General features: G+C 54.4%; 1 protein-coding gene across 2 annotated transcripts; it reads right to left on the minus strand.

Annotated features, from left to right (window-relative positions):
• Nucleotides 1–4,898: 4,898 nt before the first annotated feature.
• Nucleotides 4,899–17,708, minus strand: INSYN1 (inhibitory synaptic factor 1). 2 transcript variants are annotated; one of them, XM_053595917.1, is made up of 3 exons: nt 16,569–17,708; nt 15,446–16,167; nt 4,899–5,716 (listed from the first exon to the last, which is right to left on the minus strand). In XM_053595917.1, the coding sequence occupies exons 2-3, from the start codon at nt 15,599–15,601 to the stop codon at nt 4,997–4,999; spliced, it is 876 nt and encodes a 291-aa protein (XP_053451892.1). In that variant the 5' UTR covers nt 15,602–16,167; nt 16,569–17,708; the 3' UTR covers nt 4,899–4,996. The 2 variants fall into 2 exon arrangements, with proteins under 2 accessions (XP_053451892.1, XP_053451893.1); XM_053595918.1 differs by lacking the exon at nt 16,569–17,708 and having other exon boundaries at nt 4,899–5,546; nt 5,642–5,716; nt 15,446–15,583.
• Nucleotides 17,709–17,928: the final 220 nt, after the last annotated feature.

Here is a 17,928-nt window from a genome sequence, read left to right on the forward strand (position 1 = left end):
TGGAGCCAGGTAAGCCCAGACCAGAAAGGGCCTGACATTTACTGGGCTGAGGGCAGGCTAGTCTTCCTGGCTCTGCCAGAGATAATGAAAAGTGAGGAAGGACACTTTGAATCTGGAGCTGTTTTTCTGCTGGTGACCTGGTCAGTGCCATAGACCTGCTGGGAAACAGAGGGGTTCCTATAGTCTGGCCTAAAGCTGAGTGAAAGAAGCTCATTTGAACCCTGGTAAGCTTGGTGTGGAGAGCCTGACAGTCTCATAGTAGGTGTTCCATGAATGGTAGCACTTGGAGTGTAAATGATAATAGCAACGTCAGTCCCCAGCATGGTCAATAGCTCGCTGTTTAACTAAATTCCTTATTTGTTCTTCTGTTTCTTCCCTTTGGCCTGTAAAATAAAAACTGTGGTTAATCCATTCACTCAATAAATAATTATTGAGCAAAGTATTCTGTTCTGGGCATGATTGAATCTGTCATTTAGTTTTTGTTAAAAGATGTGGCTGGTCAAAAACTTACGAGAAAGGTCAAGAAAATTAAAAAGCTTAAAGAAGACATTTCACAGGGGGGTCCACATAACTGTATATAGAGTTCAAAATTTGAGCAACCCAGCCAAGAAGTTCAAGATTGAGGCCAATGCTGGGCAACTGTACCTGACGGGGTGAGGGGGTGGTGGTACTGCATTAGGATGTCAACGTGGTAGTAGTGGGAGGGGGCCCCAAAGCCCAGAAGAAATGTAAGCATCTTATGCTGCATTGGATAAAGTGGGCTAAACAGACATCTAACACGAAAGGAGATGATGAGGAATCTGATGAGGAAGCTGTGAAGAAAACCAACAAATGTGTACTAGTCTGGGAGGGTACAGCCAGACTGGAGCTTTGGAGAGATGAAGTTCAAACAGTGCCCTACAGAGAACATGGCTCGTGAGCATTTCAAAAAGCCTGGGGCTGAATACCACTGGGTCTTTGCACTGAGTGAATCTGTGTTAGAGTCCACTGCCTGAGCCTACTGCAAGCCCTTCCTCTCCCTCCTTGCCTTTGTCTCTTCACTCCTCTCCCTTATTCTACTTCCCAGCCCACCCCCATTTGTGCGTGTTATCTCAGAACTGTGCCAAGCAGACATTGGAACAAGGGGAGAATACCCTACCCCCTTCCCCAGTCAGCCAGGTGTTTCCCTTTATCCCCCTTATGTGCATATGATTAAAGAGTTATTTAAAAAAAATAAAAAGATGTGGCTGGTGCCTGGCATATACTAAATTGTCAATAAATGTCAGTTTTCATACACCAGTCCCAGCTGCAAAGTGGGAGATAGGTGGGTGAAGGAGGGGTCCGGTGAGGGGTAGGCCCACTGCCTTTTGAATTCCCAGCTCCACCCCCCACTTCTCATCTTGTTCACACAGCCTTGCTTTGTTTCTAAAGACAGGCGATGACACTGGGGTATCCGAATGGTTTGCCTTCCTTCTGCCTGTTGGTACAATTAGCCCCCATCTATAGATGACACCACTTGTCCTGAATCTATGAAATGGAGACAGTGATGCCTCCTCATTCTTATACACCAGGGACATGGCAACGAGCCTGGCCTATTAACATGTTGTCAGCTTATGAACCTCTGCCCCTAGGGCGTGTCCCAGAGTGTTCTCCTCACCGGGAGAGTTGTGTCTATGTGTGTGTGCAAGCAACATGAGACCTGGCACATTGGAGGTCTGCAATGAAAGCTGATTGGATGAATGCACAACGGATGCCCCTCTGCAAATGGGGCTCATTTATTCATTCAACAAACATTTACTGAACCCATAATCCATGCAGTGCCAGGCTCTGAGTAAGGGGTTGTGACATTCAAGTTAACACTAAACAAGTTCTCTGAGGTCTGAACCATGTTCCTAGTTTTCCCCCTTCCAATATCCACCCCTCAACTCCCCAAAGTCTGCCTGGTTCTCAGACCTTTACTTCTAGAGACCAGAGCACCAGCTCCACCATATATTTGATGGCAACAGAGAAGATATTTGGGGGCTAAGTCACAGTCCCATCCTGGTTCCATAACACATATTGTGTACAGTTAGGCAAGTAATTTCACTTCTCGGAGCTTCTGTTTCCTCATCTGAAAACTATTTAGGCATAAGTAAAATTGCTTATCTCAAAACTGCTGTGAGGAATAAATGAGATAATGCATACACTTAGACCAATGCCCCATCCGTAGTACGTGCTCAGAGAATTTGAGTTATTTATTATAATATGACTCCTCTCTGTCACGAGGGCCTGGCTCTCTCCCACCCACTCCACAGCACTGTCAGCATAAGGCTGGGCACACAGTAGGTGGTCAGTGAGATAAGACTTCCTAGAAGCAAAGAGATCCGATGAGACTTTCTGGGTGAGGAAACCCAGAAACTGGCAAAGATTTGGAGACAGAGGAGAGCAGGGAAGGGCTGTACCCGACGGTCTTCGAGGAAGGTCCCAAGGGATAGCTGTGTCTACCCCAAGGACAGGGCGCTTACTCACCAGAAGCAGCCCACTTCATGGCTCAACAGTGCTGGTATTAGGATTCTCCCTCTCCTTAGGTGACCACATTCTGTATTTTAAGTCATAGGAAGCCAGGGGAATCCATCCACTGTCAGAGGCCCGTGCTGGGTGTGGCAAGATTATGAAAGCAGCCAAGTACTTTTGGGGCATTCCCCAAATTAAATCTGTATCCATTTCAAAACCCACCTCCTCCTCTTCCAGGACGCCTTCCCCCCACTGCCCCACCTGGGGAAAGTGCCCTGGTGGGGAGCAGGGAACAACAGATGATATAGGCCACGACTACACACAGTCAGGGTGGCGTGCGGGGTCTCTCAGGAGAGGTCAGTCCCTTACCCAGGGCTCTCCCGGAGCCCTCTGGCTCTGGCTCTCAGTTTTTTCCTCTGTGAAATGAGAACTATTCTTTTCCCTAACTGTTGGGAAGATGAGAAACTACAAGTCTAAAAATGATCTTGCCATTGGATGTGAAAAACAAGCCTCAGAAGAACTGGATGTTCATCTGCAGAACCGGGTAGGCCCCTCCTCCCCATTGGTGAGTGGAGCCCCTGTCCTCATCCTCTGCACTGGGACCTCTCACTGATCAGCACCAACTGTCTGAGGGTTTCCTGGGGTTGACAGAGGGGCTCAGATTCCTGGCTCAGGTTGGAACTGGCGAGAGCTAGCCAGGGCCCACCTCAAGCCTGGATTTCTACCCTGGAGGCTGCACCCTGGCCAGCTCTTTAGGGCTCTAATCTCACCAGGAGCTTGAGGAGCGACCCCATGTCTGTGCAACCTCCTCCTGGCAGTATCCCCCATACCTGCTCCAGACTGGCCTGCACAGTCTCACTGTCTCAGGCAGGAACTGTGGGTGCTGCTGGGCCTGCTGGCAGGGGCACCACCGATAGGCCCTGGTGGGCTGTAAATCTGCCTTAATTGAAATGTGTGGCAGGGAGGCCCCGAGGAGTGATGTCCTTGCTCTGCCAATGGCACTGCCTTTCTGCTGTGAGTGAGGGGCAGTGAATCCAGCCATGGCCATCTCCTGACCTCAAGCTGCTTCAAGGTTCAGGATGGTGCAGCGCCTCTGACACAGAGACGGTTCCCAGTTGGATGAGAGTGGCTTCTTTCCCCATCTCCTTCCATGGCCCCCTTGCCATGGAAGTCACTGGAAAACCTGGGTTGAGTCACACCGGCCACATGGCACGTCCAGTGCCTTTAGTTTGTCAAGTGCTTTCACATTCTCCCTCTTGGTGGAGCCCCATAGCAGCTGGTGAGGTAGGCGAAGACTCTCATGCCCATTTTATAGATGAGGTAGATATGCTCAGAGAGGCCAATGGACTTGCCCAAGGTCACACAGCTGCCAGATAGCAGGGCTTGCTTATAGGGGGCAGGGTGTCACAGGCTCTGTGACCTTGGGCCCGTTATTTAACCACTCTGAACCTTGGTCTTCTCATTTGAGAAATGGGAATAATAATAATTCCTATCTTACTGGCTTATTGTGAAGATCAAATGAGGCAATGCTATAAGACATATTTAGCTTAGTAGCGGCACAGAGACCTGCTCAACAAATGTGAGCAATAATTGTGATTATTATTATCCCAGGAGAGTCAGGTGGTGCCCCTGTGCAGGCCCTGCCCCATATGAAGCCCTGGTGCCTCTAGGCTCTTACCTTTTCTCTGTTCAAGACTTGCTAAGGTGGGCTCAGGGACTGAGGGTGGAGGTGCAGGGGCAGAGTAGGGTCATTGGACTTCTGTCCAAGGTTACTTGTGGCCTTGCTTCACAGCCCCACACAGCAGCTGTCCGGTTTCTCACACAGATCTTAGGCCAGGGGCTGGCTGAGGCCTCACCCTGAGGTTTTGGTCCTGGTCTCAGGGCTAGGCTAAGAGTGGAAGTCAGAATCCCAGCATGGGAGAGCTCGCCCTTCCTCTATGTCCGGCCACCCCTAAGGTGGAAAGAGGTGAGGCAGGGTTGTGTATATTCAGGTACAATTAATTGCCTTTGGGAAGGACAACAAAAATCTGCCTTGGAGTAGAAGGATGGCAGGCACAGGTGATCCAGGGCCCAGCCAGAGTGATGCTATCCCAGGTCCCGAGTCCAGCGGTCTCCAAACATGCCAACTGTGAGCCTGGGCCTGGGACACTGCTCCATTTAGAGCCTGCCTCCTGCTGAGACATCCCCTGCAGGATGGGCCCAGGCCAGTAGCCAGATTCCACCATGGTGCTCAGAGGCTTACAAGGGGAGGACCAGGTGAGGCCTCCCATCTCATTTATACTCTTTCACACACCCCCTTCAGAGCCCTGCAATGAGAAGGGGTAGGGTACAATTCTGGCCATACCTCCTGGGACGTAGGAGACCAGTGGGCATTTCTCTGTCTAAGATGAGCTCCGTGAACACTTTAGGCCTGTACGGCCGTATCCTTAGCATTTAAAAATTTTATTATGACTGCATTTGCTTAAATATATATATATATATTTGTACCTCTATGTGTCCACCGCCCCCAGCCCCTCCCCAGTTCCTAGTTTTTTCCCCTGGCTTTCTGTCTAGTGGCCGTGTAGGGCAGCACCGTCTGTGTGCTCTTGTCTGACACCGTCTGGGTGCTGCTGTTCCTCGTGACCTTTCGTGTCTGTTCGGGGGCTGTGGTGGGGCCTGAACGATGGCTGGTCAGTGGAGAGTGCCTTGGCTTATAAGGGGCTGGGGAGGGCTGGTGGGGGCCTGTGTGGGCCTCCATATGGGGAGGTTCAGGGGGCAGCCCCACCTCCTCCACCGCTGCCTCCTCACTGTCCCCCTCCTCATCATCACAGCACAGTGCGTGGTAGAGCACTTTGTCACTGAACCGCACCCTCTCCCGTGTCCCCGGGGTCCGCTGGGGCAGCTGGCTCTTTGTGGGGCCAGCGCTGAAGGCCTCCTCGCTGGAGGAGTCTGGGGTTTCCACTCGTGGGCCATTGGGGATGGGTGTGCCACCGTTCATGAGCCGGTAGTCAGGGCCAGCCCCTGGCCGCGTAGACTCGGGGCCGTCCACGGAGTCTGAGGGGGTGGAGACGTCCAGGAAGGAGCAGAACTCCCAGCTGTCTGAGAGGATATCAGCTGTCATGAAGTCCAGGTGGCCCAAGTCAAAGGGGCCGCCCACGCCTGCCTTGTCACTGCTAGAGGTGCTGCTCACAGTGGCCGTGGTCCAGTCATCTGGCTCCAGTTCAAAGTCGAAGTCTGAGGTTAGCTTATCGATCTGGCTCACCACCTGATCAGGAAGGGGAAGGGAGATGAGAGGGGCTAGGCATGAGTGTGCCTCCACCCTGCCCTGGTAGATCTCCTAGCTGGTGACTAGACTTGACACCACAGGTTTGTGTGCCCTGTGGAGGGCCCACGGGACCAGGAAGGACAGAACTTGCCATTCGCCACTCTGCAGTCCCTTGGGGAAGGAGGTCTGCTTTCTGACCATTCACACAGCCCTCTCTCCCAAACAGCCACTGTGCTAGGGGCAATCCTGGTGAGCAGGACTTGATCTTCCCTACCTTGAGAGGGGGCCACTTAAGAGGGGTTGAGCTTGACTCCAGCAAGAGTGGGCTGCTCTGAGCAGCCCACCCACCCTCAGAAAGGTAATGACCTTCTAGGCCTTTTGGGCCAGTCCCTACAGCCAATCAGTGGCTATCACCCATAGGTGCCCACCAGCCCCTCATGACAAGAGGGGTGTACGGCACTGGCTAGATTCTTCACTGCTACCCTGAACCCTTGAGCCTCCTGCCTCCTTCCCTTTCCTGCCCATTGACGGGCAGAGATCAATCCTGGATTGTTGAGAGAAGGAATAAAGCAAGTGTTACTTGGTAAGCAATAAAGAAACCATCTATCCTGGGCCCAAAGCTGCCTTTTAAATGCACTTGGGGGCAGCTCAGCTGTGGAGAGCAGCTGCACCCTGCCCTGCCCCATATAAAGTGAAGCCTTGGCTTCCATACAAGCAGCCTTACTTTAAGACACCCCCTTGCCTGGGGCACTGTCAGCACAGAAAGCAGGGGAAAGGTGGTGAGAGCAAGAGGGAGATGCAGTCGGAGATGTAGGAGAGGACAGCGTGAGAGAAGGGAGAGAGAAGATCCTGGCTGAAAACAATGGAAAGCAAAGTGAAGGAACCAAGTCAGAGCCACAGAGATCCAGAGACAAAGGAATACACGGTAAGTCAAGACCAGAATCTTGCCCCCAGTGCCTCTCGGGTGTTCTTTACCTGGGGTCAGAGCAGTCAATTAATTAATTAACTAATTCAGTCCTTAATTCAACGATCATTTACTGAGGATTACTGCTGTCCAGGGACGTGCTAGATGTCTGACAAGGAGTCAGGGTGGAGAGAGCAAGAGCTAAAATGATAGCTGGAGTGGTCTGGGTTGGTGGGAAGACTACTCGGTCAGGTGCCAGGGGTAGGATGCAGGTGACCTGGTCGGCCATTTCACTCTTTAGGTCTCAGTTGCGGAGTCTATACACAGAGAAGCTGGGTGAACAGGGCTATCTCGAAGGTTCCTTCCATCTCTGAGATCCTAGGACTCTGCCCATAGCAGCTGAGAAGCTGTTATGGGTGTTGGTGCCTAGGGATGTCCCCTCACCATGGCCCCAGGCCAGGAGTGGACAAACCACTTGGCTGAGGCCTGGAGAAGAGCTGGGGGAAGCAGGACGCCGGGGTTCCAGACTTAGCTTGGACACCGCTCTGTCTGTCTTTGAGCAAGTCACATAACCTCTCTGCACCTCAATTTTATTTACCACCAAGTGGTAATGACAACCCTAGCCCGGCCAACCTCACCAGCGCCTCATGGGGAACAGTGAGGAGGGCAGCAAAAGGGCTCTGTGAAGCACTGGGCACAGAGCGACATCACCTCCCATCTCTGAGCACCTACTACGTGTGAGGCTTCCTGCCCATGCTCTGGAGTGCTCACTTCCACCCACCAGATCGTTCTCTACTGAGTTTATAGACGAGGAGTTGGAGGTGCTTGTCCTGGGGGAGGCTGAGATCCCCACCTCTGCACCCCCCACAAAAACGCATCCTGCCATGAGGTGCTGCCATGACGCCTGCATCTTGGCAGGCGGTGGGGAAGGGCCCCACCCTCCAGTCTGGCAACTCCCTCCTTGTGCTGCCCTCCCAGGAATACTCCCTCTCCCTAGAGAAGCTCCCAGCACCCAGAAGCTCTTGCCCCAACCACACATCCTCTGAGTCTGGTGGGAACTCCAGCCTTGAGCGGGGTCCTCAGACTTGCGTGTGCCTCAGGTCTCTCCCCAGTCTGACTCTGCAGGCCTGGGCTGGCGCTGGAGCAGGCGCACGTCAGCATCTCCCCGCACTGTGCTGCTGCTGTTGCTGCTGCAGGGACACCTGGAAAACCACCAGCCCGGAGACTAGAGATTTAAGCTGGGTGGAACCACAGCAACTCAAGGCATCGCCGGCCTCAGGAGAGGTCCTGCTATGCTCTCAAATGAGATGCCCCGATCAAGCCAGAGCTGTTCAGTCTGCTCCTGCCTGCGGGTGGGGAGACTGCCAGTAGGAATCTGGAGTTGAATGACTTGGCTGTGATCTCACAGGGCCAACTGAGGCCAGGTGGGGCCCAGGAGCTGAGTCTCTCAATGCTCAGTGAGGATGAGCCCCCTGTGCCCCATCCCAGCAGCAGGAAAGGTCCAGGACACACATAGCAGGAGCCCGAGAACCTTCAGGCCTGGACATGCTCCCCACACCCAAGAATCCCTTGCCACCCCCTGCTCAGGAGGATTTCACATCCGGGCCCTGTTCCTTTTTCCTTAGGACACCCCTCTTGGGTTGCCATGCAGGGAAGGGAGAGAAGAAGGGTTGGGTTTGAGTCCAAAGACCATCACGTCTTGGAGGAGAGACTTTAGGCAAATGATTATCCCCTTCCCAGTCTTGGTTTCCTGCCCTATAAAAGAGAATGATGCTTCCTTCCTCACCCAGGATGCTAACAATTTAACAGATATGAATGTGCCTGGAACTACAGAGTCAGCACAGCTAAACCCTCAAGACCCTGGGCTCTGGAGCCAGACCTAGGGTCCAACCCTGGCTTCACCACTTGCCAGCTGTGGGACCTTGGCCAAGTTACTCAACTTCTCTGTACCTAAGTTTCTTTATCAGAGGAGAATTTTAACAGTACCTACTTGAAAGAGCTGTTGTGAAGATTTACTGACTTAATGCATTTTGGAAAGCATAGAGAATAGGGTAGACTACCAATATCCACTATGCACCAATGGGTGCTAACATGTGACCATGCCCCTGGCACGGGGCCCAAGAGCAGATGGGAGTCAGTTCTGCACCAAAGGAATGACTCTGGTGGGGAAATTTCCAGTGCCTGTGGCAGAGTAATTGGATATATTGGGCCTTTCAAATCCAAAGCACACAGGTAGTATCTATTTTGCCCAAAGTAAAGCTGTCTCTAGACAGAATAGAACCAGAAGAGGTTCTAATAGCCAAATGCCTTTGAGGCTCACAGGCAAATCTGGCTCAATCTTTTAGGTGGGACAGGTCACAACCACTTGATGAATGACCTAAGTGAGGAACAGAAGGGAAGCCATGTGCTTGAGGGTACCTGGCTTTCACAAGGGGCCTTGGGTCAGTTCACAAACTCTGCTGCCCTTCCTGGTGCCTCATTTCATACCAGTGTAGAGGGTAAACCCTGTGCTACCTGCTTCCTTGCTTTGGATGTCTTTGGAAATCTGTGATTTTTCCCTGAGATTTAATAATCATTTTGCCTACATGTAATTTGGGATTGTCTTGGAGAGCAGCGAAATAATTATATACACAGAAGTAAAAAGGGGGGGGGAGAGAATGGAGAGAGAAACGTAACCATAAAAAATCACACAAACATACAACTTTCAAGCCAGAAGGGATGGAGATGCTGTTGAATCCACCTGACCCAGTGAGCTTGCTGATGGGAAAATGAGGTCCAGAGGCTGGCAGGAGCTGAGTGGTGACCAGAAGTTGGGTCCTGATTACTGGGCATGGCATCTTAATACCAAGAATGACCTGTTCTGGAGGGACCAAGAGGGAGCACTAGAGAGAAGGGCAGGACTGAGGGCTGTGATGGAACCCGCTGGAGTTCTGAGTTCTGTCCCAGGGTGTCCCTGATTTCTATCCTGGTCACAGTCTTAGCTTCCCTTATCTGAAAAACTGCACCCATCTAGTCTTCCTACTGGCTGCAACTGTACCGCTTCAGCTCCATGGTGCATTTAGGAACTTTCTAAATGGCCAAGAGGACCATGTTCGCCCTCTGCTTCCAGCCCTTCCATGCTCCCCAAACTCCTGAGCTTCCCAAACACAACTCCCTACCAACCACCTTTCCTTCCTGGCAAGCAGCCTCCGTCCTGCCAGGCTTGCCTCCTCACCACCCCTACACACTGCACCGAGCTCACACCTGTCTCAGGGCCTCACCTGACATGCCTTCCCTCCTCTCCTACATGCTTAGTCTCTGTTTCAGGTCAAGGGAAGCCATGTGCCTAAAGTTACCTGGCTTTCACAATGGGGCCTGGGTCAGTCCACAAACCCTGCTGCCCTTCCTGGTGCCAGAGGAAGGAAGGAAGCCTTCCCTGACTCCCAGCTGAAGTCAGGGTTCCAAAACACCCTGCACCTCTTCTTATAATATTCTACAATAGGCTAGGAATGGTGGCTCATGCCTGTAATCCTAGCACTCTGGGTGATTGCTTGAGCTTAGGAGGTAGAGACCAGCCTGAGCAAGAGTGAGACCCCATCTCTACTAAAAATAGAAAAACTAGCCAGGTGCTATGGCAGGCACCTGTAGTACCCACTACTTGGGAGGCTGAGGCAAGAGGATTGCTTGAGTCCAAGAGTTTGAGGTTGTTGTGACTATGAGGATGTCAGGGCACTCTACCCAGGGTGACAAACAAAACAAAACAAAAACCAAAAACAACTACAGTATTTATCGCTGCAACAATGTTGCACATATATGTTACAATGTGGTTGATGTCTATCTCTCCACTGGAAAGTAAACCTTGTCGGGGTGGGGCTGGGTCTGTCTGCGCATCATCATATCCCTGGCTTGGTACAGGGATCAGCATCTCTCTGAACACAACTATTGGATAAGTGGATGAGGTGGAAAGAGAGCTTAATAAAAACTGCAGGGGCTCCTTTCCTGAGGAAGCAACCCATGGTCCTGGACATCCCAGTGTTACTTAGCCACAGCTCTTCCTACAGCCCTAGCCAAGCCCCCTTTAAAAGGAAAGTATTTCTGTGTTCCTAAGGCCCTAGAGCCAGGACCGAGGACCTGGGAGCCCCAGAACCAGCATCTTCCCCCATACCCTACCCCCACCTCCCCTTGCCCGACAAGCGTTACCTCCTTCCCTCCCTCCTAGCTCCCTGGGCAGCAGGTTACATAACTGGGGATTCTGCATTATTTATGGCCACTGATTATTTTTTAATTCTGTGATTACGTTATTATCTTCCTGGGGGGCTGTGGAGTTGGGGAGGGGGGAGCGAGCTGACCGTGATTCATGGCTCTCATCCTGCAAATTGCCCTAATTGGCCAGGGAGCTTCGGTGAATCTGTCCAGAGGAAGAGAAGGCAAAGGGAAAAGGGAGGAAAGGAAGGCGTGAAAAAAAATAAGAAAAAAATCCGCGCAATTCTTGCTGAGCTTCGGGTGATGGAACTGACCCACTTTGGCACAGCTCCGTGGTCCCCAGCCTCTCCTGCTCCAGCTGCTTCCTGGCTAGGCCACATTTATCTCACACTCGCATGGCCTGTGGCTTTCCCTGCCACCTTCATATACAGCCCCTTACCGACTGGACTGTACAATTAGACAGCCAGAAAACAGGATGCCACAGTGCCTGCTTCCCATGAAAATCAGGTAGGGGGATCCTCTACTGCCACCCAGGCTAGGGAAAGGTTGTGCCCACCTCTCCATCCTCCTGGGGCCCAAGTGGGCAACTGTGCCCTTAAGTTATTTCCCACCCAAGAGTCACTAATGAGTTGGGAGATACAGGAGGCCATCGCAAGGATCATCACTCAGCCCCTTTCTTAAATGACACGTTGTGGGGGGACCAAGGAGGAGAAGGCCAAGTACTTCCTCAAAGTTAAGTTCAACATGGGTGGGGGGTCAAGAATGAGGGTACTTAACTCTGCCCTTGGGAGTTTTCAGTTGGTGGGTACCAGGACAGTGGGGAGGAGATTCCCACTCACCCAGAAACAAGACCAGGAGACTCCTGGAGACGGTGCTGGATTCTCACTGAGAATAAATCCAAATTCCATGCCATGCTCTGCAAGGCCCTGTGTAATCTGACTCTCTGCTCCCTCTCTGACCTTTCTTCTTGCTGTTCTCCTTGTGCACTCCCCTCCAGCTGCACAGGCCTCCTCGCTGATCCAAATGTGCCAAGCACACTTCCTCCTCAAGACTTTGGTACCATGGGTGGAGCCCACTGTCTGGAATGCTGTTTCCCACTGTTATTGGGTCTTTGTTCAGAAGCCACCTTATTGGAGACCCCCTTCCGACCCCATCACTATCACTCTCTAATCCCCTTCTCTGTTGACAGGGTGTGAGCCTGCCTCCTACACGAGAAACTAAGGGCCCTAGCTAAAAGGCCAGGACTTGGTCCTGACCTCCCTGGTCATGGCTAAGAAGCTGCTGTGATTCCAGAAAACAAGGCTGTGCATGGAGCTTTGGATTGGCAGTGCTAGAACAACTCATTAACAACATCTAACAGAAATGGAGCTAGCTTTGTGCCCCTCATTGTGCTAAGTACTTTAACCACAACTTCTCATTTAATTCTCACAACCACTCTGGGGCAGGGGTGGGGGAGGAGTTATAAAAATTTAGCATCCTCATTTTTACAGATGGGAAAACAGAGCATAGAGAGGTAAAGTAACTTTCTCAAGTCTGAACAGCCAGGAAGAGGGTAGAGCTCAGATCTGAACAGAGGCATCTAGCTGCAGAGCCCATGCTCATAGCCCCTGAGTCGTGCTGCATCTCTAAATTAAGATCTACAGAATTTTGAGGATCTTAGAGAGCCTGCTGGGACTGGCCTAGTATCCTGGAGTATTGGGGAACCTAGACGAGATGAAGGCTAATTAATGATTGACCATCATGTCCCTCTGCAGCATAATTTTACCTTTCAAAATACTTTTATATCCCTCACCTCACTTACTCCTTTAAATGACTCTCCCCACCTCTGGGATAGAACTTGCCCTCTATCACCCAGGGAGCCAGTGGCAAAGCTATAGCAAGGATTGGGAGAGCAGGGAGGAATGGGAGAGGGAGCTCCAAGTCCTCTGGGATTGTGAGTGGGTGTTGGTTCCCCCACCACATGCCAAGCCTCCAGTAAATCCTTGTAAGATCTCTCTGAGCTGCAAATCATGATTATCTCCATCTCAGAGATGGGCAAACTGAGGCTCTTGGGCTTAAGGAAAAAGTGCTTGAGTGTCTCCCATCTTTCAGTGAGTTTTAGGCTGTTTGCTCAAGAGCATGAGGAGGGTCAGAATAGTGTCTGGGGCTGGAGAAGGGGAGCAGCACACAGAGGAGGAGGAGGAGGATGGCAAGAAGAATGAAGCTAAGCCCTTGCTCTCAGCTTAGCATCCTGTGCAGCCCCCTGTGTGGTCCTGTATGTGACTCTTGTCTCCATAACTAAGCACTTTGTCAGCCTGAGACAGGAACCCAAGTAGTGGGCCCTGAGCTAGTGCTGGCCAGGGAATGGGTGTGATGAGGGAACAGGTGTTTGCCACGCTCTCAATGTTGAGCCTACCCATGCTCCCAGTGGAAAAATGACACCAAAGGGACTGAGGAGAGCCATGAAGACCCAGCTGTGCAGCCCCCTCGGAGGACTAAAAGCCAAGATCACAGTTCCAATTACCACCACTTGGTAACTCTATCCCTGATAAATCCCATTCCATAGGAAGTCAGTTATGGCATCTCTTCTTCTGGCTGGGCCTCCCAGAGCCTCTCCTGCTTTCCCCTACACTCCCCTCTAGCCACCACCCCATCCCTAGATCCAGCCTGGGGCATGCACACAGGAGTTCTGAAGCATGCCCCCCTCCCCAGCTGGGTGCCATTGGCAGCGGGCAGGCGGTGGCATACGGGGTAGATTCTGGTTGCTGTAGCAACCTGCCAAAGTCCTGGGTGGAGGCACATGGCCTACAAGGTGGGTGGGGGGAAGGGACACAACTTTCTCTGTCCAGGCTCAGGCCTCTGGGCCACATAGCCCATGAACCTGGAGCTCTGCTGTTGGAGACATGGGAGTGGGTGAGTGTAAAAGGGAAGAAGGGGACATCCAAAAGCTCCACAAAGAAATCCTCATGCAACAGCTTCACAGTTAGAGCACAAGGTAACATTTCTTGTCAAAAGACCAAGAGACCATCCAATTGCCCACCTGCTGAAGCCCAGAATAGGCATCAGGAACCTGAGCTCTAGGCTAAGTTCTGTCACTGATAGGCTGTGTGACCTTGTAGAAGCCATTATCCCTCTCTGGGTCTCAGTTTCTTCAATAGTAAGTAGATAGGGCTGGTCTGAAGTTACCTGTGAGAACCCTTTGAGCCCTGATAGCAATGCTGGGGAAGAGGGAATGCTCAGCTGGAAATAGGCTTGCAGTTGTATCAAAGCTGACTTCCAGAATCTTTCTGGGTAGGCCTGCTGGGGCATGTTCCTGCTGAGACTCTAGACAGCTCCTGTGGCCTTAGTAGGACTATAGAGCATTTGAAATAAGAGGCAGGAAGTTGAGGGCATTGTACTGCCCAAAGATGTTCAGGCCAGACCATGGCCATTCCAGTCCATGGGCAGAAACACCACCACCTATGAAAAAATGGTCATTCCTACCTCCTAAGGTAGATGTTCCTAGCAGGCCCCATGAGGAAGGTAGCAGTAAGGTGACCCTGTCCAACCTTAACTCCTGTCCTGCCATCTCTATAACTTCCAACTCCTTGACTCCCTGTCTCTGAACACATCACCCTTCAAACAACCCCTGCTCCTTGGTTCTCAGGCCAGGCTAAAATGCTACTTTGCCAGTCTGGACTTGGTACCCACCATTAGCCCTCCTCCTCGGCCCTCCTAGAGCCCCTATCCTCCCTGCACAGCTGGCCAGGGAGAGCTTGAGCCCATAACTCCAGCTCAATCACTCTCCCTGCCATCTCTGCAGGGGCCCTGGTTACAAGGAGTTGAAATTTGCCTAAAGCCCACCTGGCTGGTGTAATGGCACCCAGTGGGCAAATTCAGGCTAGTGGCTCAGAACGCTGGTCATGCATTTTGGACTTGAACGCAGCCCAGGGGGCAGGACCAAGGACATGTGTACCTCATTACCCCAGCGATGTGGGAAGCAGTAATTAAACCAGGCTCCACTTAGAGAGACAGAGAAGGACACACACATCCCAGCATTTCTCAGTGGCTTTTCAGCCTTGGCAAAAACCTTCAGAACTGTGGGAAGGGGATGCAACACCTTGAAGGAGATTCTTGCCCCTGCCAATGTGCACAGGAACTCTGATACCCAGTAGCAGCCCCCCCCCCCCACCCAGGCCCATTCTTAGCCCAGGATCAAGAGTTCTGAGTATCTGTGTGATCTCTGGAGGAAGCCTTTGAATTGGGCCAGGCGCAGTGGGGACTGCCTCAGTAGAGCCATCCACACTCTCCCAGGGGCCCTCATGACCAGATCAGAGTCTGAGAGGCAGAAGGTAGAGTCAAAGTTCAGCTTAGGTCCCAGAAGAGTCTCCCACTAAGGAGCTGCCATAGGATTCAGTTTTTACCAGCCACCTTGGCACCAATGAGTGCTAACTCCAGAGATACGCGGCTCACTGACATGCTGCCCAAGTAATCTCTCTGCAACACCAAGGCCCCTCCAGCTATGGTGCATGTTGACATTTTTAGCAAAGCAGATTGGGGAAAGGAGAGAAAGGAGGTACCCAGCAAAGCAACACACGTGCACACACCTTTGCACACTCAAACACACATGAGTACACTTTTGTGCCAAGCCCAGGAAGGGTGATCTAGGGTCACTCCTCACTTACCTCCCTCAGTTCCTTGGCCACCTCCTTGAGCTCCCGTAGGATGTCCTCAAGCTGCCCGATGACCATCTTCATGCGCTGTCGAATCCGCTCCCGCTCACCACCACTGCTGGGGTCGTCACTGGGCTGCCCGAGGTCCGGGGTGCCCCGAATGTTCATCCTTTACCACGTGGCCGCAGGCCTGCCCATACTCCCCCCAGTCGGGCACACACTGCGTCTGCCTCCACGGAGCCCCCCTCAACCGGGCAGAGCTCCACATCTTAACGGCCCCCCAGCCTACCCTGGCCCTGGGCGGCCCTCACCCAGCCCCTTCCCCCTGCCACTCCGCCTCCTCTGCCTCTGGGTGGGGAACAGGACACCAGAAGGGAGAAGGGAGACAGAGTCTGGCAGAGGGGGGTCAAGGTGAGGACACAGGAGAGGAAGGGGAGGGGCCCTGGGTCCCAGGACTGGCCTCCAGGACTTGAAGTGCCTGTGGGTGTGCAGACCTTATCTCTGCCTGAACCTGAACACAGAGGCAGGGGGATGACTAAGGGTAAGGGATGCCCTTGGGACAGGGGGGGAGGTAGCAGTAATCCCCTCACAACTCCTAAGCAGTTGCAAAAGCAGAGGTCTCTGGATGTAACTGACACCTGCAGAGGGATAGTGGCCAGGGTCTTCCAGATGTAGAGGGGGCTCCAGATGTGGGCAGCTCTGGGGAGGGAGTTGGATTTGAAGAGGGCAGCCCCCTGCAGAGAGAGCAAGCCTGGCGTCAGCCCTCCCAGGCTGCAGCACCAGCCGGCTAGGCAGTACTGCTGCCTCCCCCCTCTCCCTCGCCGGCACCCTTCCTCTCTGGGGATTTATTTTTTTTCTTTGTGGGGAGGGGTGGTGGAGGTAGACGGTTTACAGCACAGCCCCTCCTCTGGAGGGAAAGGGAGGGAGCCCCCTGCTTTAGAGGCGTAAGTCCTCAGCCTGCTATGGGGCACCCTGGCCGCTGATCCCCCTGCCAGCGAGGCCTGGCCGGTTGGTTCACCGGAGGGCCTCTCTAGTCACCCATCCTTCCTCCTAGCGCCCCCAGGGCGCCCTCGTTCCGGGCGGACCCTCCCTCTTCCAGCCCCGCCTTCCCTCAGAGCCCCGCTCCTGGACTCACCAAGGGTGGGGGCACCGGCTTTCCCTCCTAGCAACGTCGGGGGCCAAGCCCCAAGACGAGGTTGGGGGGCCCCCAAGGCTCCCTAGGGCGGGCTTCTCTCTCTGGACCCTTCGGCCTCGGGCCTTGGGGAGGTCCTCCGAGCCGCGGCCGGAGACATCTGGGCGGTGGGAGGGGGCGGGGCCTCCGCGCTGCAGGGAGGGGGGCAGGAAAACCCTCCCTCAACCCTCGCCAGGCTCCAGGTCGGTAATGAGCAAGGGTACGCCGGATTCGGGGCTCCGAGGCCACAGGTGACCCGGTCGCAGGGCGGCCGAAGCGACGCCGGGCGGGTCCCAGCTCGTGAACCAAAGTCGGAGGGTTGGGAGGGCGCCGGGATCCCCTCAGCCCACGCCCGGCATTTCCCGGGCTCGGCACCGTCCGGGAATCGCTCTGTGCAGTCCAGATCGGCGGGTCCGGGCTCTGCTGGGGTCTGACCTGCCCTACCCTGCTCTGCCGGGAGTGAGCTGGCACCGCCTGGCGCTCGGGACGCGCTAAGCCCGGACCCAGAATGTCCGCGCTCCGGTACCCGCGGCGTCTGGAGCGATCGCGAGGGTCCGCTCAGCCCAGCCTAGCGTTCAGCGCTGGGTGAGAACGCTCCAACGGCTCAGTCCACGTTCGGAAAGGTCCGGAATCCGCCGGGTCCCAGGGGGAGGGCGGTGTCGGCCGCGGGGACCCTGTCCCCGGAGGGCCCAGCCGAGAGCGCGCGAAGCTGAGGGCCCGACCCCGCTGGGTTCGTCGGCTGGGGCGCAGGCGGGAGCGGAGCCCGGAGGAGGAGAGGACAGGAGGCTAGAACAGGCGAGGGGAGGAGGCTCGGCGAGGGAAAGAGAGGGGAGGGGGCGCGCGGCGTGCCGGGCCGGGCCAGGGCGCACCGGGCTTGCAGCCTCCGCTCGCCTCCCACCGCCTCCCAACCGCTCGCGCTCCGCTCCCCACTCGGCAGCCTCCGGGCTCCGGGTCGCTGAGGGTGGTGCGAACCGGCGCCGGTTCGGGGCTGGGCCTCCCTCCGCTGCCTGGCCCTGCCCTGCCCCGCCGGGCTCCCCGGGCCTGGGCCCGCTCCCCGAGCGCTGCGGCGCCGCGCCGCCTGCGCCCCGGCCGGCCCCGCAGCCCCCCGCCGGACTGGCCGCCCGGGCGGGCGCTGGCTCCCTCAAAGGCCGCCCGGCTCGCCCGGCTCCGCTCGCCTCGGCGCTGGCAGGGAAGGGGCCGGCCCCGCACGCCGGGAGGGAGCTTTTAAAGCGACACACACGCCTCCCAGCGCCCAGCTCCCAGGGCCGAGCGTGCGAGCCGGGGGGTCTCCCCAGCAGGGCGAGGGGTAAGGGTCCCGGGCTTC

Source organism: Nycticebus coucang, chromosome 6 (assembly GCF_027406575.1).
Source record: "Nycticebus coucang isolate mNycCou1 chromosome 6, mNycCou1.pri, whole genome shotgun sequence".
Lineage (NCBI taxonomy): Eukaryota > Metazoa > Chordata > Mammalia > Primates > Lorisidae > Nycticebus > Nycticebus coucang.

Coding starts and splice junctions, on each gene's coding strand:
- INSYN1 (XM_053595917.1), bottom strand. CDS start 15,601: ATGAACATTCGGGGCACCCCGGACCTCGGGCAGCCCAGTGACGACCCC. Junction 5,717..15,445: donor TGGCCAAGGAACTGAGGGAG/GTAAGTGAGGAG, acceptor CTTCCTGATCAG/GTGGTGAGCCAGATCGATAA.